This window comes from Pan troglodytes, chromosome 12 (assembly GCF_028858775.2).
Source record: "Pan troglodytes isolate AG18354 chromosome 12, NHGRI_mPanTro3-v2.0_pri, whole genome shotgun sequence".
NCBI lineage: Eukaryota > Metazoa > Chordata > Mammalia > Primates > Hominidae > Pan > Pan troglodytes.
In genome coordinates this window covers 119,328,384-119,354,968 of record NC_072410.2, presented here as the reverse complement: position 1 = coordinate 119,354,968, position 26,585 = coordinate 119,328,384, and the positions used below count along the sequence as shown (strand labels likewise).

The following is a 26,585-nucleotide window of genomic DNA, read 5'->3' as shown; positions in this document are numbered from 1 at the left end:
ATGGCAAGATCTCAGCTCACTGCAACCTCCGCCTCCTGGGTTCAAGCAATTCTCCCACCTCAGCTTCCTGAGTAGCTGGGATTACAGGCACCCGCCATCATGGCCAGGCTGGTCTTGAACTTCTGACCTCAGGTGATCCGCCCACCTCGGCCTCCCAAAGTGCTGGGATTATAGGCGTGAGCCACCGCGCCCAGCCAAGGATCTGTCTTCTCTAACATTCGGCTTGAAGAGAGACCCCCCCCACTACTTTACAGTGATGCCTTCAGGAAGAACAGCCTTTTACCTCCCTAGGTTTTCTCCCCACCTAGAGTTCTGTTTCTTACTACATTACATTTCCGCTCGCTTAGTGTTTTTCAACCCTCGAGCTCTCCTCAAACCGTTCCAGTGCTTAAGATACTAACAAGGGGCTGCCCTGACCCAGGAGACAGTGTAAGTGTAGGGATCAGGGAACAGAAGCAGGAACGCAAGACGCCGGATACAAACGTGAACATGCTGCAGGATTCCACGCGCATCAAATTCTAGAAAAGCCAAAACCCACCCACATAGGTTGCTTAGGATGGTGTGGGGGGACTTAGAAGGGGCATGAGAACCTTCTTTGGGTGATGAAAATGTCCTGTGTTGTTCTGCCTGAGGTCATGCTGCATTTGTCAAAATTCAAAAACACTGAAAATGAGTACATTTTATTGTATGTAAATGACACCTCAATAAAAACGAAAGATGTGAGCAACATCCTGGGAAAAGAAAATGTGATTTCACCTTAAGTGCTTTAGCAGAATTCTATAATATGCCTCAGCTCTTACTCTTTCTTCTTTTTTGAGACAGAGTCTCGCTCTGTCACCCAGGCTGGAGTGCAGTGGCCACAATCACAGCTCACTGCAGCCTCGACCTCCCAGGCTCTAAGAATCCTCCCACCTTAGCCTCCTGAGTAGCTGAGATTACAGGCATGAGCCACTGTGCCCAGGAACTTACTCTTGCCTGTAAAAATACAGCTCTGAAGTGAAGAAATCCGAGGCGCCACATCAAGGAGGCGAAACTGGAGTCCGCAGGAGGCCAGCCCCGCACGAGGAGTTTCAAACACTAAGGATCCTGACAGGGAAAAGTTATATGAAGCAAGAAAGGCAATTTAAAGCGATAGTTTATCATATGAATGTTTTGTTCTTAAAAAATGAACAAGCTCTATTTATAATGCCCATTTAGAAATGAATCCATTAAAAAAAAATCAGTAGATCAGCACTTATTTTAATTACTGAGATAGAGTCATACTTGACAGAAGCAAGCCCTGCGGTATATGTTATCATCACACCACCGGTGGATATTTTAATCCTAAAATTGAGACAGAGTTTACTTAAACATTTAAGCCTTGAGTTTCCTCTGTACAGTGTGGAGGTGATTAAAAAAATTAATCCTAACATGAAGATTTTTCATCCAGTTAAAAAAAGAAATACTTTAAAAACGACCTGCCTTCCAAAACATGAAGTTAACTTGGAGTTTTTCTATGATATGACAAACTAGGCATAATCCTATCTCGGAATTGTTGAGTAGAAAATTTATGTACTAATACTCTTGTTAAAATTCAACAGCTTGATTGTGAAAGAATCCAGAGATCTCACACTGAAAAAATACTAACACAGCTCATATATAAATTACTTATCTATAAGAACAATTATAGAAGGAATCTAAATGGGGCAATTTTAACAAACCAGGCAAAATATCATATATACCTGAATATAAGGTAACTCCAAGCCATGAGCATAAGATTAAGGCAGTTACTTTATTTTGAAGAAGGAAGTGGCATAAGCAACTCAGTGTGTGCCCCTTAGGGTGGGAGCTCTTCCCCCTACCACTCCCCACCCCAAGGCATCATTTTGGAGAAAAAAGTGTCTTCTATCTGGCTGGCTGTGTTATCTAGGATTGCACCTTCTTACACGGCAGGCTCATCACGTCCAGATGAGCATCTAAGGAACTGCATTTGGGGAGATGAAACTTTCATCTGGGACTCAACTGAATGCATGAACTAACACGGGGCCATGGACCCACCAGTCTTGATTGAGTTACAGAAAATGAAGGTGACTCTTTACACTTCCAAGTTGCTTTCTAGATCCTTTCATTACAAAATATTCTGATCAAATAATCTTACAAAGGAAAGATAACCTAGCCTCAAGGCTATCCTCTAAAAGCAAAGAGAAAGTGATTGATTTTCTGCTCAGTCATTACGCTGGGGACCTTTACGAGGCACGTGTTAGTTCCCAGGCAGCACTGCTAGGCGGTCTGTGCCAGAAATTTCACGTACTGCCCGCGGGCTTCAAAATGGTCAGCGGGCCGGTTGTACGCTGTCCACACCGGTTCTCCCACAAACAGCCGCATGGCCTTCGTGTAGTTCTGGAAAACAGACAAACACACCCAGCATCTCATTAAACCAGCCGGCCTTCTACTTACTTTTATTTATTAACATATCAACTTATTAACATTAATTGCTATAAACACTTTACTTGCTATTTTTATTCTGCGTCTTTAACAATTTAGGCCACATTTTACTCGTGGAAGGAAAATTTGTATCAGGTGGTGCAGCTGGCCCTGCCTGTCCTCACGTGCCAGGTAAGAGCATCTGGAGCTGAGGCTCGGTGTTGAGCTCCGCACCTCCGTGCTCTCTATAGAGACACACAGTCAGGAAAAGCACTGGCTCCAACCCCATGTACCCTCCACCTCCTCTCTGCCTCATTTGGCTACAGTTTTCCTAAGAATTAGCATCAGGGCCCACGTGTTGCTGGTGGGCAGGAGAGGACAATTCAGCGACATCCGTCCAGACTAAAAACGCACGTGCCTTTTAATTCAGTTTTCACTTTTAGGAATTTACCCTACAGAAAAACACACATAAGTGCAAAATGACAAGCATGTAAGGGTATTTATTACAGCCCTGTTCACAAGAGCAAAAAATTGGGAACAATGTATATACTCATCGTTGGGGGTCAATGACTTGCTGAAATAAATTAATGGTTAAATACAGTACAGCATGTCCAGCGCCAGAGTACTGTGCAGCTGTAATCAGGGCTGAGGCTTGTAGACGCTGAAATGAAACGGTCCCCAGTGAACATCATGTAGAAAAAAGTAAAATGTAGAACCATGGGAGGCCAAGGCAGGCGGATCACCTGAGGTCAGGAGTTTGAGACCAGCCTGGCCAACATGGTGAAACCCTGTCTCTACTAAAAACACAAAAATTAGCCAGGCGTGGTGGTGTGCCCCAGTAATCCCAGCTACTCAGGAGGCTGAGGCAGGAGAATCGCTTGAGCTTGGGAGGTGGAGGTTGCAGTGAGCCGAGATCAAGCCACTACATGCCAGCCTGGGTGACAAAGTGAGGCTCCATCTCAAAGAAAAAAAAAAAAAAGAATCCTGACTGACATGCACTTGGATATGTGTAAAGTCACTCTAAAAATAATTTTTAGTGGAATACTGGTTACTTTCAGGGAGAGAAACTGGGGGGCTGGGAACGGGGGTCAGAGGGAGACCTTTCACCAGGTCCCCTTTCATATTTCTAAAGTTTAAACCATGTGCATTTAGTATTATTCAAAAATTACCCTTAAATCAGCATTACCCCAATTGCCTCCAGTGAACCCCAAAACTACCTTATCTGTGTTTATTGCCAATCCTGACTGGACTGAGTTACTGTTCAATTCCAAAACTGAAATGTTTTTAAAAGTGACAGTATGGCAACATAACAACCCTACAGGCGCCTCACCACCAAGCAAGGGCTGGGACAACCCTACAGGCGCCTCACCGCCGAGCACGGGCTGGGGTGACAACCCTACAGGCGCCTCACCACCAAGCAAGGGCTGGGACCACAACCCTACAGGCGCCTCACCACCAAGCATGGGCTGGGACCACAACCCTACAGGCGCCTCGCCGCCAAGCAAGGGCTGGGGCGACAACCCTACAGGCGCCTCACCACCAGGCAAGGGCTGGGGCGACAACCCTACAGGCGCCTCACCACCAGGCAAGGGCTGGGACGACAACCCTACAGGCGCCTCACCACCAGGCAAGGGCTGGGACAACCCTACAGGCGCCTCACCGCCGAGCACGGGCTGGGACAACAACCCTACAGGCGCCTCACCACCAAGCACGGGCTGGGGTGACAACCCTACAGGCGCCTCACCGCCAAGCACGGGCTGGGACAACAACCCTACAGGTGCCTCACCGCCAAACACGGGCTGGGGTGACAACCCTAGAGATGCCTCACTGCCAAGCAAGGGCTGGGGCAGGGCCAGGCTCGTGAGTGTGTACCTGCCGCCGCCTGTACCTGCCCCCGCCTGGGTATGAAATGCACACCTGTCCACCAGGATCGCAGGTAGGGGCCACGGAGGCGGCCACGGAAGGACAGCTGTCACCTCGGACATCGCCTGCGGCTCCACAGACTCTCCTTGAAGCACAGGTCGAGGAGTCCCGAGCCCAGCGACTGCACTTGGAGTCTGCGGAAGCCGCGCAGTTCAGCGGCAGAGATGCCACGGCCAGGGCCACCACACAGGCCAGGCCTGGGGAGAAAGCACAGCGCTCCCACCTTCTCGTCCACCGTGAAGCGGTGATAGATCCCCGCGGGGAGCGTTATCATGTCTCCCTTCTCCATGAAGATCCGGATCCACTGGTCCTCCTTGTCTCTCACATCGAAGTACCCACTGCCATCCAGGATGTAGCGGATCTCATCGTCCAAGTGCAAATGCTCCTCGTAGAACATCTTAATCTAGTGCAGAAGGAACATTCCTGTGAGTCTACCAGAGACCTGTCACCCAAGCTCGCATCCACCCACTCAGCAGCCTGAGCTTTTGGTGGGCCAGAGCTGAGGTGAATGGGACTTCTCTCCATAAAAATGAAAACTACACTTGCTAAGAATTATTTTCCTAACAGTATAAGGGCCAGAGCTAGAATATTTTATGAAACCTGTCAACAAATGAGCAGTAACTGAAAGTGAACAGACCTGCAGCAAAGGTTCTGAACACTTGACACAGGCCAACTCACCCAACCGGCACGACCCCATGAGGCTTCACACAGGCCAACTCATCCAACCCACACGGCCCCATGAGGCTTCACAGAGGCCAACTCACCCAACCCGCACGGCCCCACGAGGCTTCACACAGGCCAACTCACCCAACCCGCACGGCCCCACGAGGCTTCACACAGGCCAACTCACCCAACCCACACGGCCCCACGAGGTGGCTGCTCTATCAGCCCCGTTTTACAGATGTGGAAATGGTGGCACAGAGAGGCTAAGTCACTGGCCCAACCTCACACAACGAGACTGCCCCAAAGACACCCTGGCCCCATGCTCACACCCACCCAGTGTGCTGCACACAGCAGTCATGAAATCACAACACACAGGGTGAGTGAGAAGCCAGTGGACATTGCAGGGAGGCAGGCACAGACTCCACAAGCATTTTCTATGTCTTCACATTGACTTTTGTGTACTTTTTTTTTTAGGTGGAGTCTCGCTCTGTTGCCCAGGCTGGAGTGCAGTGGCACAATCTCAGCTCACTGCAACCTCCGCCTCCCCGATTCAAGCGATTCTCGTGCCTCCTAAGTATCTGGGATTACAGGTGCCTGCCACTATGCCCAGCTAATTTTTGTATTTTTAGTAGAGATGGGGTTTCAACATGTTGGCCAGGCTGGTCTCAAACTCCTGACCTCAGGTCATCCACCTGCCTCGGCCTCCCACAGTGCTGGGATTCCAGGTGGAAGCCACCACACCTGGTCTGACTTTTGTGTCTTTCTGAAAGTGTTTTCTTCGTAATATTTTATAATAAAAACATTCAAGTATGCAAAAACATTGAGAGTATTTTACAGTAAATATCCATATCCTCTTCACCAAGACTGCGCCCTTATAATCTGATGCTGCCTGCACTGTTCATATCTCCATACCTCCTGCTCCATACACACACACACACACACACACACACAAAAGACAGGGTTTCACTCTGTTGCTCAGGCTGGAGTGCAGGGGCACAATCATGACTCACTACAGCCTCAAACTCTGGGGCTCAAGAGATCCTCCTGCCTCAGCCTTCCCAGTAGCTGGGACTACAGGCGTGCACTACCATACCTGGCTAATTTTTTTAAAAAATGTTTTCTAGAGACAGGGTCTTACTATGTTGCCCAAGCTAGTCTCAAACTCCAGGCCTCAAGTGATCCTCCTGCCTTGGCCTCCCAAAGCACTGGGATTACAGGCATGAGCCACTGTCCCCAGCCTACCTTGTTATGTGTTACAAAATCATAAATAAAATGAAAACAAGATTAGGAAGAAAACCTTAAATTTGAAATCAGTGTATTCATAGCCACACAGAAAGAAAAGACAAACGGAAATAGCTTTTTTTTTTTTTTTTTTTTTGAGACGGAATTTCACTCTTGTAGCCCAGGCTGGAGCGCAATGGCGCGATCTCGGCTCACTTCAACCTCCGCCTCCCAGGTTCAAGCAATTCTCTGCCTCAGCCTCCCAAGTAGCTGGGGTCACAGGCATGATCACCACACCCGGCTAATTTTATATTTTTAGTAGAGACGGGGTTTCTCCATGTTGGTCAGGCTGGCCTCGAACTCCCGACCTTGGGTGATCTGCCCATCTCAGTCTCCCAAAGTGCTAGGATTACAGGCGTGAGCCACCACACACGGCGACAAACGGAAATAACTCCTGAACATATTATTTTGACTACATCCTCAGGCTAAGACAGAAAAACCGCAACCCAAGCTTAGGTTGCACTCAGTAGGCCTGCTGCTTGTCATGGTCTGGGTGCCGCCATGCTGATGCTGTTGTGTGTGTTGTGGGGATTGAGAGGATGGGAAAAAACATTGATATGACTGGGAGCCAGGCCTCTCACAGTGAGAGGAAAGATACAAATACTGATGAGGAAGGCAAAGGAAAGCCCTGTGGATTTAACCGGAATTAGAGGTGTCTGTTTGAACTACTTGTCATACACACGCGGACACATGCACACTCACACATGCGCACCGTCACACAAGCAGACACACTCACATGCTAGCATTCACACACAAACCTACACACGCACACACGTACACGCTCTCACATGCGTACATTCACACTCATGCACACACGTACACACATGCATGCATTCACACACATGCACACGTAACACTCACTCATGTACATTCACACACATGCACACATACACACGTACACACATGCATGCACACACATGCACACACGTAACACTCACGTGCATTCACGCACATGCACACACACACGCACATTCACACATGCACACATACGTACACACATGCGTGCATTCACTCACATGCACACATACAGACGTACACTCACACGTGTGCATTCACACATGCACACGTACACACGCGTGTACATTCACACACTCACATGCACACATACACACGCACACACATACACGCTCTCACATGCGTACATTCACACATGCACACACGTACACACATGCATGCATTCACACACATGCACACACGTAACACTCGTGCATTCACACACATGCACACATACACACGTACTCACACGCACATTCACACATGCACACATACACACGTACTCACACATTCACACACATGCACACATACACACGTACACACATGCGTGCATTCACTCACATGCACACATACAGACGTACACTCACGTGTGCATTCACACTCACATGCACACGTACACACACGCGTACATTCACACACATGCACACACACGTACACTCTCACACGCGTGCATTCACTCGCACAGTACTCATCCCGTCCACAGAAAGCACCTGAGCACAGTGACTCTGCAGGGCACTCCCATCCGAGTTTCTAAGTGCCAGGGCTAGGTGCCAGGAAGAGCAGCTGACCCCGCACAAGGTCAGGAAAAGCAGGAGGTGGGCCTGGACACGCCGTGGGTCCAGAAAGTAACGGGCTGGGGATGCGCCAGGGGACGGAAGCCAGCTGACGAGGCTGCTGCTTGCCAAGCCTGAGGTCTGGGACAACGTGAAGATCAACATAAATCCCAGCAAGAATAGACCCTAGACCAACGAGTGAAACAAGAAGGCCTCCAGCCCCAGTGGATGCCGAGTGAACAGAGAAGAAGGGGACACGCCTCCTGACAGTGAAAACCAACCCCCGGGTGAGCGCCATTGCACGGCCATGACAGTCACAGCCCACAAAGGCAGGAATCATCACGACTTATGAAAAACGTCGAGTGAAAGTTTGAGGGGAAATGGGATATTCACGGTCTAAAAGTAACTTTCCACACATTTCTTACCAGTTACAGAGGAAAAGAAAAGGAACCTCCCCACATGGAGAGACTTGACGGACGCCGGCTTCACCCAGGGCACGCTGACATCAGCAGTGAGGGGCCCTCGGACACGCTTGCTCACAACACTGCGTAGGATTCCGCTACAAACACACGACCTAACACTGAGGAAACCAGTGGCAATCACAAGATCGTCAGAAAATAAGGTTATTTTAGAAAAACAAAGAATAAGCCGGTATCAGCAAGAGGGTTTTATACCAGGAGAGAAGTAATTCCAGAAGACAGCAATGGTGAAGCTAATGTAACTTACAACATCAGCAGCAGGCCAGCCTCTGTTATGTGAGATAAAACGTGGCTGAGAAGAGGCTGGCTCATCTCAACTTCCATGTCAGAGTCACACCATTTACATCCACCAGAATCTAATGAATTGTAGGGCACTCAGTGAGAAATAAAGACAATATGTGGACTCTAACCAGCAAGAATCATTTGACATAGAGAAAAGAAACTCACACGACAGATCTATTTTTGAACAATTTCCACATCCTTAAGCTCTTCTGCTCTTAGTTCTATCTGGTATTGTCGGTTCACCTGCGTATGTTTGTATTGTTGGTTCACCTGTGTATGTTTGTATTGTCTGTTCGCCTGCGTATATTTGTATTGTCTGTTCACCTGTGTATGTTTGTACTGTTTGTTCACCTGTGTATGTTTGTATTGTTGGTTCACCTGAGTATGTTTGTATTGTTGGTTCACCTGTGTATGTCTGCATTGTCGGTTCACCTGTGTATGTTTGTATTGTCGGTTCACCTGCGTATGTTTGCGTTGTTGGTTCACCTGAGTATGTTTGCATTGTCAGTTCACCTGTGTATGTTTGTATTGTCTGTTCACCTGTGTATGTTTGTATTGTCTGTTCACCTGTGTATGTTTGTATTGTCTGTTCACCTGTGTATGTTTGTATTGTTGGTTCACCTGAGTATGTTTGCATTGTTGGTTCACCTATGTTTGTATTGTTGGTTCACCTGTGTATGTCTGCATTGTTGGTTCACCTGTGTATGTTTGTATTGTCAGTTTACCTGCGTATGTTTATATTGTTTGTTCACCTGCATATGTTTTCTAAAGAGCTTAGAAGTCACCACTCCATCCTATCAAGTAAAAGCAGAACAAACTGAAAAACCAACTCTTTTTAAATCTGTAAGAGAAGCGAAGTCACAGAGCAAACCACAGCCCCTCACACTGGAGAGACAGGCAGACAGAAAGATCCACACCTAACCAGAGCAGAAACCCCTATGGGAACCAGGGCTGGGGTCGAGAAACCCAAACTGTACTTGACCAGTTGGGGGCTCAGTGTAGACAAGTCTGAGAGCTAAAAAAAACTCCAGACCCAGTCATCAGGGGCCTCACACTTTTGTAAATTTTACCTGCAAAAGCTCTACTGGGTCCCAACAGTGAATATCAGGGAAAATTCCCTGTGCTTCTGGCAGAGGGAGGGAAAGGGGGCCATTCTGAAGTCTATCAGGATACATCTGAAATCTCTTCTTATGAAGGCCTCAACTCAGGAGAGCTCAGCCAGCCAGATCCCAGCCTGCTGGGCTTTCATGAGAGCCTGACCTGGGTGAAGGGAAACACGAAACTCCAGCCCCTTCGGAACTCCATGTTATGGACTGAATACTATGATCCCCCTCCCCCGGGTCCATGGGCTGAAACCCTACCCTCTAATATGGTGGTATTAGCAGGTGGTGTCTTTGGGAGGTAATTAGGATTAGATAACGTGATGAGGGTAGAGCCCTCATGAATGGGATTAGTGTCCTTATAAAAGTCCCAAAAGAGCTTGCTTCTTCTACCCACCCACCATGTGAAAACACAGTCATCTATAAACCAGGAAGCAGCTCTCACAAGACACCAAAGCTGCCAGTGTCCTGACCTTGGGCGTCCCTGCCTGCAGACTGTGAGAAATAAATGTTTGTTGTTTAAGCCACCCAGTTTATGGTATTTGCTTATGGAAGCCTGAGCTGACTAAGACAGGAGAGGAAGGGAAACCCCAAGTCCAGCTGCTTCCAGCCATCATGTCCCACTTAAAGGAGGGAGTCTGAGAAACGCTGGTGAAGGTCACAGCCCAGAGGCACAGGCTGACTACAAGACTGAGACTGTCCTAGCTAATGCAATATGAAGAAATATAAGGCATACTGATTAGAAAGGAAGAAATAAAACTCCCTTTGCTCGCAGATGGTATCACTGTCTAGGTAGGAAATCCAAAAGAATCAACAAAGAACAGCTCCTGGAACTAACAAGCAATCATGGCAAGTTTGCAGGATACAGGGTTAATACACAAAAGTTAATCACTTTCCTATATACCAGAAACACAGCAGGTGATATTTGATATTCAAAACACAAAACCATATACATTTGCACCCCCAAAAATGAAATGCTTAGGTATGAATCTAACAAAATATGCATAAGATCTACAAGAAAACTACAAAACTCTGATGAAACAAATCAAAAACTAAACAAATGGAGAGAAATTCCAAGTTCATGAATAGGAAGACTCAGTAGTGTTAAGATGTCCATTTTTCCAAACTTAATCTATAGGTTCAGTACAATCCAATTCAAAGTTCCAGCTAGTTATTTTGCACATATCAGCAAACTGACTGTGAAGTTTATCTGGAGAGGCACAAGACCCAGAATACCCAACACAATATTGAAGAAGAACAAAGTTGAAGAACCGACACTACCTGACTTCAAGACTTACTAGCATGCTATAGTAGTCAAGACTGAGACACCGGTGAAATAGTAGAAAAATAGATCAGTTGATCTTTGACAAAGGACCAAAGGCAATACAATGAAAACAATAATCTTTTCAACAAATGGTACTGAAACAATGGTAAATCTACAGGCAAAAAAATTACTCTAGACACAGACCTTACACCCTTAACAAAAATTAAGATAATATGGATCACGGGCCAGGTGCAGTGGCCCACACCTATAATCCCAGTGCTTTGGGCCACTGAGGAGAGAGGATCACTTGAGGCCAGGAGTTTGAGACCAGCCTGGGCAACACAGAGAGATCTCCTCTTTGAAAATTAAAAAAAGAAAAAGAAAAAAAAAAAAAAAAGCCAGGCATGGTGGTGCATGCCTGTAGTCCCAGCTACATAGGAAGCTGAGGTGTGAGGGTCACTTGAGCTCAGGAGATTAAGGCTGCAATGAACGATGATCATTGACTCATTAAAAGAAGTCTCTTCAAAAAAATTTTTTAATGATTACAGAACTAAATATAAAATGCAAGACTCAGCTGGGCACAGTGGCTCACGCCTGTAATCCCAGCACTCTGGGAGGCCGAGGTAGGTGGATCACTTGAGGTCAGGAGTTCAAGAACAGCCTGATCAACATGGTGAAACCTCGCCTCTACTAAAAATACAAAAATTAGCTGGGCATGGTGGCACGCACCTGTAGTCCTAGCTACTCAGGAGGCTGAGGCAGGAGAATCGCTTGAACGCGAGAGGCGGAGGCTGCAGTGGGCAGAGATTGCCCCACTGCACTCCAGCCTGGGCAACAGAGTGAGATACTGCCTCAAAAATAAATAAATAAATAAAATACAAGACTATAAAACTTCTAAGACAACTTCTAAGATAGGAGAAATCTAGACAACCTTAGAAAATCTAGTCAACAAAATGACTTTTTAGATATAGCACCAAAGGCACAACCCATCAAAGAAGTAACTGATAAGCTGGACTTCATTGAAACTAGATTTTCTGTTCTGCTATCAGGAGAATGAAGACAAGCCACGGACTAGGAGAATATATTTGCAAAAGACATATCTGATAAAGGACTATTATCCAAAATATACAAGAACTCTTAAAGTTCAACCATAAGAAAACAAACAACCTGATTAAAAAATGGGCCAAAGACCTTAACAGACACCTCACTATAGAAGATGTACAGATGGCAAATAAGCATATGAAAATATGTTCCATGTCATATGTCATCAGGGAATGCAGATGACAACAAGGAGACACCACTCTACACCTAGGAGCATGGCCACAATCCAGAACACTGACCACACCAGAGGCTGGGAGGGTATGGAGCAGCAGGAATTCTCACTCCCTGCCGACAGGAACAACTGGGACAGTCAACTTGGAAGACGGTTTGGCAATTTCACATAAAACTAAACATACTCTTACCATATTATCTGTGATGGTTAATACTGAATGTCAACATGACTGCATTGAAGAATGCAAAGTATTGATGCTGGGTGTGTCTGTGAGGGTGTTGCCAAAGGAGATTAACATTTGAGTCAGTGGGCTGGGAAAGGCAGACCCACCCTTAATCTGGGCGGGTACCATCCAATCAGCTGCCAGCACAGCTAGAATATAAAGCAGGAAGAAAAACGTGAAAAGACTAGACTGGCCTAGCCTCCCAGCCTACATCTTTCTCCTGTGCTGGACCCTTCCTGCCCTTGAACATCAGACTCCAAGTTCTTCAGTTTTGGGGGTCAGACTGGCTTTCTTTGCTCCTTGGCTTACAGACGGCCTATTGTGGGACCTTGTGATCATATGAGTTAATACTTAATAAGCTCCCTTTTATATATATCTCTCTGTCCTATTAGTTCTGTCCCTCTAGAGAACCCTGACTAACACACTATGCAGCAATTGTGTTCCTTGGTATTTACCAAAAGGAGCTGAAAACTTATGTCCACACAAAAACCGCAAAAGGATGTTTACAGCAGCTGTATCCATTAATTGTCAAAACTTGGAAGCAGGCAAGATGTCCTTCAATAGGTAAATGGATAAATAAACTGTGGTACATCCAGACAGTGGAATATTACTCAGCAATAAAAAGAAATGAGCTACTAAGCCACAAAAAGACAAGGAAGAATCTTCAATACATCTTATTATGTGAAACGAGCTAGTGTGAAAAGGCTATCAACTGTATGATTCCAACTATGGGATATTCTGGAAAAGGCAAAGCTATGGAGGCAGTGAAAAGATCAGTGGTTCCCTGGGGTTGGGCAGGGAGGAATGGACCACAGAGGGTTTTTAGGGCAGTGAAACTACTCTGTATGACATGAGAATGGTGGACACATGTCATACATTTGTTCAAATCCACAGAACGTACAACACCACGAGTGGACCCTAATGTGAACTGTAGACTTTGGGTGATACTGATGTGTCAGTGCAGGTTCATCAGTTGAAACAATGTACCGTTCTGGGGAGGGAGGTTGATAAGTGGGAAGGTGGTGCAGGTCAAGGGGATGGGCGTGTATGGGAAGCTTCTATATCTGCTTCTCAATTTTGCTGTGATGTTAACGCTGCCCTAAAAAATAAAGTCCAATAAAATTTATTTTTATTTTTATTTTTATTTTTTTGAGACGGAGTCTCACTCTATCACCAGGCTGGAGTGCAGTGGCACGATCTCGGCTTGCTGCAACCTCTGCCTCCCTGGTTCAAGCCATTCTCCTGCCTCAGCCTCCCGAGTAGCTGGGACTACAGGCCTGCACCACCACACCCAGGTAATTTTTGTATTTTTAGTAGACAGGGTTTCACCATGTTGGCCAGGATGGTCTCTATTTCTTGACCTCGTGATCCACCCAACTCGTCCTCCCAAAGTGCTGGGATTACAGCTGTATCCACACTGAGCCACCGCACCAGCCTTATTTATTTATTTATTGAAAAAATTGTTTTAAACTGAAAGCATTCAGAAGCAGAGAAGCTGAAGGAATCCTTAACGACAGATGTGCACGACAAGAAATGTTACACGAAGTCCTTCAGGCAGTAGGGAAAGAATGTCAGACAGAAATATAGACCCTAACCACAGAACGAAGAGCACTTGGAATGATAGCTACACGGGTAATTAGAGAAGATTTTCTTCCTATTATTCAAATCTCTACAAGCTAACTTACTATTTAAACAAAAATAAAAACAGTGTACTGTGGGGTTTATAAAAGTAAACTGGGCTGGACACGGTGGCTCATGCCTGTAATCCCAGCACTTTGGGAGGCCAAGGCATGCAGATTGCTTGAGCTGAGGAGTTCAAGACCAGCCGGGGCAACACAGTGAGACTCTGTCTCCAAAAAAAAAAAAAAAAAAGTAAATTGAAACAATGGCACCAAGATGAGGGGGAGAAACAGAAGTTCAAGCTGTGCCAACATTCGGAGGTGCAATAATACTTGAAGGCTGGCAGGTCGGTCAAGGATGGAACTTCTGGTTTCTGGTTGGACACGCAAAGCACTTGGAAGTCTCACTCCCCTTCTTAGATCCAACAGAGAACTGAAGTCGCAGGACAAATTACTACCCTGAATCTGGAGAGAGAAGCGGACACACAGAACCACAACTGAGATCAGTTTCCCAGGAGTCATGAACTGGTAGGAACACCTCCAAGGCAATTTGGACAAACTGCTGGAGGCTGAGTGTGGACTAGCTTGAGGGCGAGATCCAGGGCACCTGGTATCACAGGGACACTGCACTTTCATGGGTTTGCATATCCAGAAGCCCCCACCTTGTTCTCACAATGAAGATCCGACAAAAATCCCTTCACATATCAGGCAATAAAAGGGAAAAAGGAACCGTTTTTAAAAACCCCCAGAACTCTGTCCATAACAAAAACCAAGGGAAACAACTTTAACAGAGCCTTCTCTGTCGTGGGGGAAGGGCAGCTGGCCAACTCCAGCCCCCTCTAGCCCAAAGGAACAAAAAAGAGGCTAAGAAACACTTCTGAAGATCAGCCCAAAAACTCAGGCCCAGTAAAAGACTAAGACCCCTAATCATAAGCCTAAGATTATAGAACACTTCTCCTCCCCCACGCCTCACCCTCACATCAACAGGGCTCCAGAACAATAAGTGAATTAAAGCTGCAAGAAATAAATCCCTTTACAAAGGAGTTTTTCGGAAAGCAAAGACATCCAGGGCAGACAAAACAAAACAAGGAAACCGAAGCCTCTGGCATCTACAGCTACAGCAAACATTCAACACGGCACAACCTCTACCCAGATAACGTAACACGTCCTGCGAATGGCCTCTTCACCTCAGCTCCTATTAACAGATACAGCATATCAGACTATCAACAAAAATAACAAGGCATGATATAAGGTGAGAAAAAATATGTACAAAGAGACAAAGCAAGCAACAGAGACTGACTGGGACATATCACATATTTTGGAATTATCAGATAGAGAACTTTTTAAATTATGGCTATATAGTAAGGGTGATATGGTTTGGCTGTGTCCCCACCCAAATCTCATCTTGAATTGTAGCTCCCATAATCCCCACGTGTGGTGGGAAGGAACCAGTGGGAGGTAACTGAATCATGGGGGCGGTTTTCTCCATGCTATTCTCGTGATAGTAAGTTCTCACGAGATCTGATGGTTTTAGAAGGGGCTTTCCCCTTCGTTCAGCTCACATTCTTCTTCCTGACACCACGTGAAGAAGGATGTGTTTGCTTCCCCTTCTGCCTTGATTGTAAGTTTCCTCCCCAGCCCTGCAGAATTGTGAGTCAATTAAACTTCTTTCCTTTATAAATTACCCAGTCTTGGGCAGTTGTTTATAGCAGCATAAGAATGGACTAATACAAAGGGCTCTATGGAAAAAGTAGACAACATGCAAGAACAGATGGGTAATATAAGCAGAGAGAGGGAATCTCAGAGAGAATCAAAAGAAAATGCTGGAGATCAAAATCACTCTAACACAAACAAAGAATACCTTTGATGGGTTCATTAGTAGAATGGACTAAGCTGAAGGAAGAATCAGCAAGCTTGAAGACATGTCCATTGAAACTTCCCAAACTGAAGTGCAAAGAGAAAAAAGAATGGGGAGCAGGGATTGGGGGAGAACAAAATAGCCCCGAACTGTGGAACAATTATAAAAGATGTAACATATGTATAAATGGTATAACAGAAGTAGAAGACAAAAAAGTGAATCAATCTTTGAAATAATGTCCACAAATTTTCCAAAATTAATGACAGACACCACACAGATCCAGGAAACTGAGAGAACACCAAGCAGGATAAATGCCAAAATATCTGTACCTAGGCATATCGTATTAAAACTGCAGAAAGCAAAAGACAGAAAACCTTGAAAAAGGCCAAAGGAAAAAATGCACCTAATCTATAGAAGAAAAAGGAAAAAGAATTACATCAGACCGTTCCTCAGAAACTATACAAGCAAGCAAGAAAAAAAAAAACTACCAACCTAGTAATCTGTATCCAGCAGAATTATCCCTTAAAAGTGAAGAAGAAATAAAGACTTTCTCAGACAAACAAAAATGAAAAGAATTTGTCGCCCGTAGACTGACCTACCTTGCAAATAAATGTTTACAGAAGTTCTTCAAATGAAAAAGAAAATTATATAGGTCTGAATCTCAGATCTAAGTAAAGTGAAAAGAGAGAACAGAAATAAGAAGAAAACTAAAATCTTTTATTTCTTTGTTCTTCATTGATCTAATCAATAACTGTTTATTCAAAGTAATGTCAGTAACAATGTATTAGGTGATTATAACATATGGAGAATAAAATAAATGACAGCAACATTGTAAGAGATGGGAGGGAGGAATTGGGAACACTCAGTTATTGGGTAAATGAATACTGTAAACTCTGAGGCAACCACTAAATTTTTTTTTAATGATAAGCTAAGAGGAGAGAAAGCAGAATCATATAAAATGTTCAATTAAAACCAGACAAGGCAGAAAAAGAGGGGAATATTTAAAAACAACGATAGGCCGGGCACGGTGGCTCACATCTGTAATCCCAGCACTTTGGGAGGCCGAGGCGGGTGGATTACGAGGTCAGGAGATCAAGACCATCCTGGCTAACACAGTGAAACCCCATCTCTACTAAAAATACAAAAAAATTAGCCGGGCGTGGTGGCAGGTGCCTGTAGTCCCAGCTACTCAGGAGGTTGAGGCAGGAGAATGGCATGAACCTAGGAGGTGGAGCTTGCAGTGAGCCAAGATCGTGCCACTGCACTTCAGCCTGGGCAACAGAGTGAGACTCTGTCTCAAAAAAAAATAAAATAAAATAAAATAAAATAACAAAGAACAAGCACAACAAATAGAAAACAGTCCCAAATATGGTAGATATTAATTCAACTGTATTAATAACCAATTTAAACATGAATGATCTAAATATACCATTAACAGAAAGAAACCATCGAAATGGATTTAAAAAACTAACTATAATACATGTCATCTACAAGAAGCCCTCTCTAAATAAAAAGACACAAATAGGTTAAATGTAAATGAATGGAGAAAGATATACCATATTAACACAAATCAAAAAAATGCTGGCCAGACACAGTGCCTCATGTCAGTAATTCCAGCATTTTGGGAGGCCAAGGCAAGAAGATCACTTGAGCCCAGGAGTTCAAAAGCAGCCTGGGCAACATAGGGAGACCCCACCTCTATGAACAATAAAAATGAATTAGCCAGTTGTGGTGGTGTGCACCTGTAGTCCCAGCTACCTGGGAGGCTGAGATGGGAGGATCACTTGAGCTTGAGAGGTTGAGGCTGCAGTGAGCCATGATGGCACCACTGCATTTCAGCCTGGGTGACAGAGCAATACTCTGTCAAAAAAGGAAGAAGGGAAGGGAAGGGAAGGGGAAGGGGAGAAAAGGAGAGGAGAGGAGAGGGGAGGGAGAGAGGGAGAGAGGGAGAGAGGGAGGAAGGGAGGAAGGAAGGAAGGAAGGAAAGAAGGAAGGAAGGGAGGGAGGGAGGGAGGGGAAGAAGCCAAGGGAGCTATCTTAATTTTAAAAACAGCAAAATCATCAGAGATAAAGGGGGACATTATATAATAATAAATGGGTCAATCTTCCAAGGGAACATAACAATCTTAAACACATATTTATCTAACAGCTGAGCATCAAAATATGTGAGGCTAACACTGATAGAATTGCAAAGAAAGATAGACAAATCCACTATTACAGCTGGAAATTTCAATACTAACAGTAATTGACATCCAGCAAGCAGAAAATCAGTAAAGATATAGTTGATCTGAATAATACCATCAATCAACTGTTCTTATTGGCATTCATAGATTACTTCATTCAACAACAATGGAATACCCATTCTTCTCAAGCTCACATGAAACATTCACCAAGACAGATAACATTCTGGACCATAAAACAAGTCTCAATATATTTACGAAGACTCAAATTATACAAAGTTTATTCTCTGACTACACCAGAAATAAATTATAAACAAATAAAAAAATCTAGAAAAATCCCCAAATAATTGGAAACTAACAAATATCTAAAAACAAAACAAAACATCCACACAAGTCAAAGATAAAATTAAAAAGTAAATTAATTAGAATGTATTTAAAATGAAATGAAAATTAAAAGTATATCGAAATTATCAAAAGTTGTGTGAAGCCACTAAAGCAGTACTCTGGGGAAAATTTACAGCACTAAACCCCCGTACTAAGGAAAGAAAATCAACACTCTGCGAGGCCGAGGAGGGAGGATCACTTGAGGCCAGGAGTTCAAGACCAACCTGAACAACCTGGTGAGATTCCAACGCTACAAAAAATTAAAAAAAAAAAAAAAAATTAGGCAGGCCGGGTGCGGTGGCTCATGCCTGTAATCCCAGCACTTTGGGAGGCCAAGACAGGAGGATCACCTGAGATTGGGAGTTTGAGACCAGCCTGACCAACATGGAGAAACCCCATATCTACTAAAAATACAAAATTAGCTGGACATGGTGGCTTATGTCTGTAATCCCAGCTACTCGGGAGGCTGAGGCAGGAGAATTGCTTGAACCCAGGAGGCGGAGGTTGCGGAGAGCCGAGATTGTGCCATTGCACTCCAGCCTGGGCAACAAGAGCGGAACTCTGTCTCAAAAAAAAAAAAAAAAAAAAAAAATTAGCCTGGCATGGTGGCACATACCTGTAGTCCTAGCTACTCAGGAGGCCGAAGTGGGAGGACTGCTTAAGCCTAGGCATTCAAGACTGCAGTGAACTATGATTGCACCACTGCACTTTAGCCTGGGTGGCAGAGCAAAATAATAATAATAATAATAATGTCTGTTTCTAGAATAATAATAATAATAATGACAAAGAAAGAACTCAAATCAGTGACTTCAGCTTCCACCTAGGGAACTTAGAAAAAAGAGCAAATTAAAACATGTAAAAGAAGACAAATTATAAATGTCAGAGCAGAATCCAATGAAACAAAAAATAGAAAAAGAGAAAAATCAATGAAACCTAAAGTTTTTTGAGAGGATCAATATAATTGATAAGCCTCTATCCAGACTCAGGAAAGGGAGAAAAAACACAAATTATCAGTATCAGGAATGAGAGAAGACAGCACTACATACTCTACAGATATTAAAAGGATAATAGAAAATATTCCAAATATTTTTATGGCAATAAATTTGACAACTCAAATGAAATGGATAAATGCCTTGAGAGAAACAAACAAATAATGCTCATTCAAGAAAAAATGGGTTACCTGAATAGCCCTACATCTAGTAAAGAAATTGAACTCACAGTTAAAAACCTTCCCACAAAGAAAACTACAAGGCCAGATGGCTTCACTGGTGAATCTCCAAACATAAGGAAAGAATAATACTATCTACACATACTCTTCCAAGAAACTGAACAGGAGGGACTACTTTCCAGCTCATGAGATCAGCATTACTCTGATATGAAATCCAAACTAAAACATTGATATAGTTTGGCAATATGTCCCCAACCAAATCTCATGTTAAATCGTAATTCTCAATGTTGGAGATGGGGCCTGGTGGGAGGTGACTGGATCACGGGAATGGATTTCTCATGAATGGTTTAGCACCACTCCCTTGGTGCTGTCTTCACCACAGTGAGTGACTTCTCACAAGATCTGGCTATTTAAAACTGGGTGGCACTTCATTCTCTCTCTTGTTCCCATTCCTGTTATGTGAAATGCCTGCTCCCACTTTGCCTTCTGCCATGACTGTAAGCTTCCTGAGGCCTCTCTAGAAGCAGATGGTGGTGCCAGGAAGCAGATGTTTCCTGTACAGCCTGAAGAACTGAGATGCAATTAAACCTTTTTCTTATAATTTACTTATAAATTACACAGTAACTTCTTGTGAGATCTGGTCATTTAAAACAGTGTGGCACCTTGCTCTCTCTTTCATTCCCACTCCTGTTATGTGAGATGCCTGCTCCCTCTTTGCCTTCTGCCATGAATGTAAGCTTCCTGAGGCCTCCCCAGAAGCAGATGGTGGTGACAGGAAGCACATGCTTCCTGTAGAGCCTGCAGAACTGTGGGCCAATTAAATCTCTTTTCTTATAAATTACACAGTTTCAGGTATTTATTTTATAGCAAAGCAAGAATGGCCTCATACAGACATTAAAAGAAAAAAGAAAGAAAATATTGCGTCTATTAGTAGTGAATATAATGATACTTCTTTTCCAGGTAATCCAGGGCTCCCTTACCTTTTCTTCATAATTTGGTAGTTTATCTTTGCATATGGTTATGATGTCCATCCAGGAGTAGTTCCTCTCTCTTCGGATCTTTTCTAATTCTGGATCATTCTCATATTTGTCAGCATCCAGCTAAAAGAGTTAACCCACCACAAACAAGAGCTCAGATTAACAAGGAGATGTAGAAACATTCTCTTTCTGGATCTCCAATATGATTTTATACTCCAAATTTATCATTTGTTATTTTTTCAACCCTCAACTAACTCTCTTCATCTCCTCTAGGCATTTAATGGATTTTCCATTCTCCAAAACACCAGCTATACATACAATGGAGTTCTGTTTGATTTCTGCCTCCCTTCTCTGCAACAGTCCATCCCAGGGGATTCTTCTTCCCATTTTGAGATGATAGTCTCACCACCTCAAGCCTGTCTGACCTCTCCACAGGTCCCTCACTGTGCCCTGTTTCTCTGCCACCATCCCACTCATGAGTCTCATTGATCCTCAATGCCAATCTCTTTGGTCAGTTTGTTTCCATGAGCCAAAACATTGTATGCTCTCACAGCTTGCAAATAAAACTCAAGTTAATTAAACTGGAATGAGAAACCTTCTACCATCTGGCCCCAGCTGACTTTTCTACTTCTATCTGTTCCTGTCTCCTACTTTTTAAAGAACTCTACATTCTAAACCAAATAGGATGATTGGCTACCTTAAAAATATTTGATATTTCACATCCCCACAACCTTGCTCATGACAGCTTTCTATGCCTAAAATTTCCATTCAACATTTTCATTTATCACAATCCTATCTCTATTAAGGTTCAGTTTTACTGTTCCTTCCTGATGAAGCACTTCCCTGATGAAGCTCCAGGCAGAATTCATCTGAACTCTTATTTAAAACTACTGGCAGTGAATCTAGCACACTTCATGTTTTGCAATAAACTGCACATTATATCATCACTACTTACTGAACAACAAACTCCAGTGTTGCAGGAAGTCAGGGACCCCGAATGGAGGGACTGGCTGGAGCCACGGCAGAGGAACATAAGTTTTGAAGATTTCATGGACATCTATCAGTTCTCAAATAATACTTTTATAATTTATTATGCCTGTCTTTAATCTCTTAATCCTGTTATCTTCGTAAGCTGAGGATGTATGTCACCTCAGGACCACTGTGATAATTGTGTTAACTGTACAAATTGATTGTAAAACATGTGTGTTTGAACAATATGAAATCAGTACACCTTGAAAAAGAACAGAGTAACAGCGATTTTCAGGGAACAAGGGAAGACAACCATAAGGTTTGATTGCCTGCAGGGTCAGGCAAAAACACCCATATTGTTCTTCTTGCAGAGAGCCTATAAACGGGCATGCAAGTAGAGAAGGTATCACTAAATTATTTTCCTAGGAAGGAATATTAATATTAATACCCTAGGGAAGGAATGCATTTCTGGGGGGAGGTCTATAAACAGCTGGTCTGGGAATGTCTGTCTTACGCGGTTGAGATAAGGACTGAGATACGCCCTGGTCTCCTGCAGTACCCTCAGGCTTACTAAGGTGAGGAAAAACTCCACCCTGGTAAATTTGTGGTCAGACCAGTTCTCTGCTCTCGAATGCTGTTTTCTGTTATTTAAGATGTTTATCAAGACAATATGTGCACCACTGAACATAGATCTTTATCAGTGGTTCTGCTTTTGCCCTTTGCCCTGTGATCTTTGTTGGACCCTTATCAGTAGTTCTGCTTTTGCCCTTTGTCCTGTTCCCTCAGAAGCATGTGATCTTTGTTAGACCCTTATTAGTAGTTCTGCTTTTTGCCCTTTGAAGCCTGTGATATTTGTACCTACTCCCTGTTCTTACGCCCCCTCCCCTTTTGAAACCCTTAATAAAAACTTGCTGGTCTGAGACTCAGGCGGGCATCATGGTCCTACCAATATGTGATGTCACCCCTGGCGGCCCAGCTGTAAAATTCCTCTCTTTATACTGTCTCTCTTTATTTCTCAGCTGGCCGACACTTATGGAAAATGGAACCTATGTTGAAATATTGGGGGCGGGTTCCCCCGATACTCCAGAATATATTAAAGTACTAGTCATCAATATGTTATTTTCTACAAAGTTGACTCTAAAACTTAGCATATCCACTGCATGATATGCACAGTACTATTTGCTATGGTCTGAATGTGTCCATATTATGACACATAATATGTAATATGACACATTATATGACACGTGTCATAAGTTTAAATATACGAATGTTGAAACTTAACACAAATGTGATAGTATTAAGGGGTGGGACCTTTAGGATGTGATTAAGTCATGAGGGCAAGCCCTCATTTATAGGATTAGTGGCCTTGTAAGAGAGATGGAGCTGGGCACTGTGGCTCACACCTATAATCCCAGAACTTTGGGAGGCCAAGGTGGGCAGATCACCTGAGGTCAGGGGTTCAAGACCAGCCTGTCCAACATGGTGAAACCCCATCTCTACTAAAAATACAAAAATTAGCCAGGCATGGTGGTCCACGCCTGTGATCCCAGCTACTCGGGAGGCTGAGGCAGGAGAATCACTTGAATCCAGGAGGCAGAGGTTGCAGTGAGCCAAGACTGCGCTACCAGCCTGGGTGACAGAGCGAGGATCCATCTCAAAAAAAAAAAAAAAAAAAAAAAGAGCAAGAGAGATGTAAGGGAGCAGTTTGCCCCTTCCACCACATGAGGACAGAGCAAGGAAATGGCCGTCTATGAGGACAGGATCCTCATCAGACACTAAATCTGCTGGCACCTTAATCTTGGACTTCTTAGCCTCTAGAACTATAAGAATTCTATAAATTGCTGTTGTTTATAAATTGTCCAGTTTAAGCTATTTTGTCATTTTGTTATAGCAGCAGGTATTTAGTTTATTCCAAGCTAAAATAATCTTCCAATTGTTTGTATGTATGAGAAAAGGTTTTTTAGAACTCTATGTCACTAATAACAGATTGATTAAACAGATACACAAACATGTCCACATGTGTTACCTCTGTTAAAAATTATGGGAGATGTTACATACATATAATGTTAATATGGGGTGTGTGTGTGTGGCTTTTTTGGTTTTTTGGGTTTTTTTAGAGATGAGGTCTCAAACTTCTGGCTTCAGGCAATCTGCCGCCTCGGCCTCCCAAAGTGCTGGGATGACAGAAGCCACCATGCCTGGCCCAGGAGAGGTCATTGTTTTGGACTGAGCCCCTGCACTAGGCCCCAGGATGAGACCAAACCAAAATGCAGCCACTCATGCCATATGCCACTTGATCAAACTAAAACTTCAAAGAAGGAGGTGCATCTCAAACAGACCAGCTTTTCCTGAGATCAGAAGATTCCAGTCTTCCTGAGTCAGAATAATAAGGAAGTCGCTTCTGCTTTAACCCTTAGGAAAAAAGTAACCTAATGTAACTTGACGTTAACCAATCAGCTTTTTTACCTATTGTTCTGTTTCTTTGTTGCCGCCCTACAAAACCCACTGTTGTGCTATTACCCTATCAAGCTCTTATTCTATTTTGTAGAATGGAGATTGCCCTATTCACAAATCAAGAATAAAAGCTAATTAGATCTTTAACTAAATTGGTTGTAATTTTGTCTTCCAACAGCACTGATCCAGAATGGATATTAAGAAAGCATATAGGCCGGGTGCGGTGGTTCATGTCTATAATGCCAGCACTTTGGGAGGCCGAGGTGGGCGGATCACCTGAGGTCAGCAGTTCAAGATCAGCCTGACCAACATGGAGAAACCCTGTCTCTACTAAAAATACAAAATTAGCCCGGCATGGTGCTGTGCACCTTTTTATCCCAGCTACTCGGGAGGCTGACACATGAGAATGGCTTGAACTCGGGAAGATGAGGTTGCAGTGAGCCGAGATCATGCCACTGCACTCCAGCCTGGGCAAAAAGAGCAAAAAAAAAAAAAAAAAAAAGAAAGAAAGAAAGAATATAAAAACACACAGGACATTAAAACCACAGAGTAAACATGATTTAATTTTGATAGCCCTGACTCAGAGCAGAACTAGACGGTAGGAAAAACTATGTTTGAGCCCATGTAATAATCTAAAAGGTGTCTACTAAAATAAATCTTGTTTTATTCTTTGAAGACATTTAGAAGCTGACCTGTAATCTCACTCTTGTTCTTAAAACCGTCAAATGCACAATGAAACTCCCCAAGTGTATTAATTTGAACCCTCTGGTTGTTTGGATTGTGGATAAACATAATAAGCCAAAATTTATTCTCCTCTCATTAATGGAAACTATAAACCACTTGATTGCTTTGAAGAAGTACCCTCCAGCAAGGTAAGTGTTAAACCTTATCCTAGGAAAAGACAAATACTATGTAAACATTAACATGCATGCCCTGTTTGGCACTGGTATGCCAACTGTCACTTCCCTCTTCTGTTATTTAGGATAGAACAAGATGATCTCCAAATAGATTATGCTGGAATATTCTATAATCCTTTCCCAAGGGAAAAAGTGTGGTGTCCAGGTAACCCTGTGTATTTCATTTAAATCACATGAATGAAGATTAGATCCAGTCACCCTTCAGCCTATCCCTGAGGCCTCCCCTGGCCCTCTCTTTTGCAGTAAACCTTTGTTACTGCAAAACTATTTGCAAATAAACAAGGTGAGTGGATCTGGACTGGTGCTGTGCAAGCAACGGGACACCGGTGCAAAGCCTAGCCCCGCCTTGCAAATCTAGCGTTACAGAGGCAGGGCTGACACCGGGCCCAGCCGGGACCCAAGCCAGCTCCACCGCCCGCTGAAGACGCCCCCACCCCACCACCGAGCGCTACCCCCCGGGGATCCCAGACAGACCGCGGCAGGACCCCGCCTCGATCTGCTGGCGCCCGGTCCCTCCGCCAGGACACTTTCGAGCGGAGTCCCCCTTCCTCCGATAGAAGAAACCCCTGGGCCTTTGACCGAGGTTAGCCAGGCAGGCAGGGCGTCGGACAAGCCCAACGAGCCCACGAACTCGCAGCCCGCCTCCGGCGAATCTTGCAGCCCTGCCGGCCGACCCTTTAGGCCGCTGCCAATCCCGGAGCTGCGAGTGCGCAGCGAGTCTCGGCTGCGAAGCCCCTGACTGGCCAACTCTACTGCTGAGCATGCGCAGCACATCCCAGGCAACAGAAACGGACCGCCGACCCCCACCAGCCCCGCTGCTGAGCATGCGCAGCCCACCCCAGGCGCCGGAAGCCGACCGCCAACCCCGTAAACTTCGCTACTGAGCATGCGCAGCACACCACAGGCGCTGGGAGCTGACCGCCGACCCCTCAACGCCGCTGCTGAGCATGCGCAGCACACCCGCGCCGCGCAGGAGGCCCTGACCACCCAGCCCCACTGCTGAGCATGCGCAGCCCACGCCAGGCACCGGGAGCGGCCACGAACCCCCAATCCCGCTGCTGAGCATGCGCAGCATGCCGCGGCTCCCAGGCCGCTGTCCGGCACCCGGAGGAGGCTGGGCTGTGCGCGGCGTTTGGGGGTCGGCGTCGCCCGCACGCTCTGCGAGCCTTGGGCCCGCGTACCTTCCAGTAGAGCACCCCGAGCCGTCGCAGCTGCTCCAGGCCCACTGGGCGGCCGGGGTCGGGGCGGTGGGGTTGCCGCGGGTCGCCCGGGGCGTCGTCCATATACCAGGCCTGCACCATGACGCGCAGTGCGGGTGCCGTGTTCGAACCCAGGGGCCGCGCTGGGAGCCCGGCGGCCGCGCTTTGTTTTATAGGGAGGCGTGGACGCGCATGGGAGCCGGGATTGGGCGGCTGGTTGGAGGCAGGGCCGGCGCGGGGGAGGCCCCACGGCTCCGCTGTTTTCGGAGGCAAAGGCATTCAAGCCCCGGCCCTGGCCTGGGCACCCTCGGACCTGCCTGAGGCCCGCGGCCCGGGGCCAGCCGTTCGCCAGACGCGCCGGGCAGGTGAAGCTCACCGTAGGCATCGCACGTGCCTTGTGTGTGCTGCCGCGGTCTCCCTGC

At 45.1% G+C, this 26,585-nt stretch overlaps 1 protein-coding gene across 2 annotated transcripts; it reads right to left on the bottom strand.

Moving 5' to 3' along the window:
* Positions 1 to 1,219: 1,219 nt before the first annotated feature.
* On the bottom strand, positions 1,220 to 26,442 carry ADI1 (acireductone dioxygenase 1). Of its 2 annotated transcripts, none has more exons than XM_001153347.6 (4): positions 26,146 to 26,442; positions 20,628 to 20,747; positions 4,550 to 4,729; positions 1,220 to 2,379 (listed from the first exon to the last, which is right to left on the bottom strand). In XM_001153347.6, exons 1-4 carry the CDS (start codon positions 26,440 to 26,442, stop codon positions 2,260 to 2,262), a joined length of 717 nt encoding a protein of 238 aa, XP_001153347.1. In that variant the 3' UTR covers positions 1,220 to 2,259. The 2 variants fall into 2 exon arrangements, with proteins under 2 accessions (XP_001153347.1, XP_001153282.1); XM_001153282.8 differs by lacking the exon at positions 26,146 to 26,442 and adding an exon at positions 21,580 to 25,704.
* Between the last annotated feature and the right edge of the window lie 143 nt (positions 26,443 to 26,585).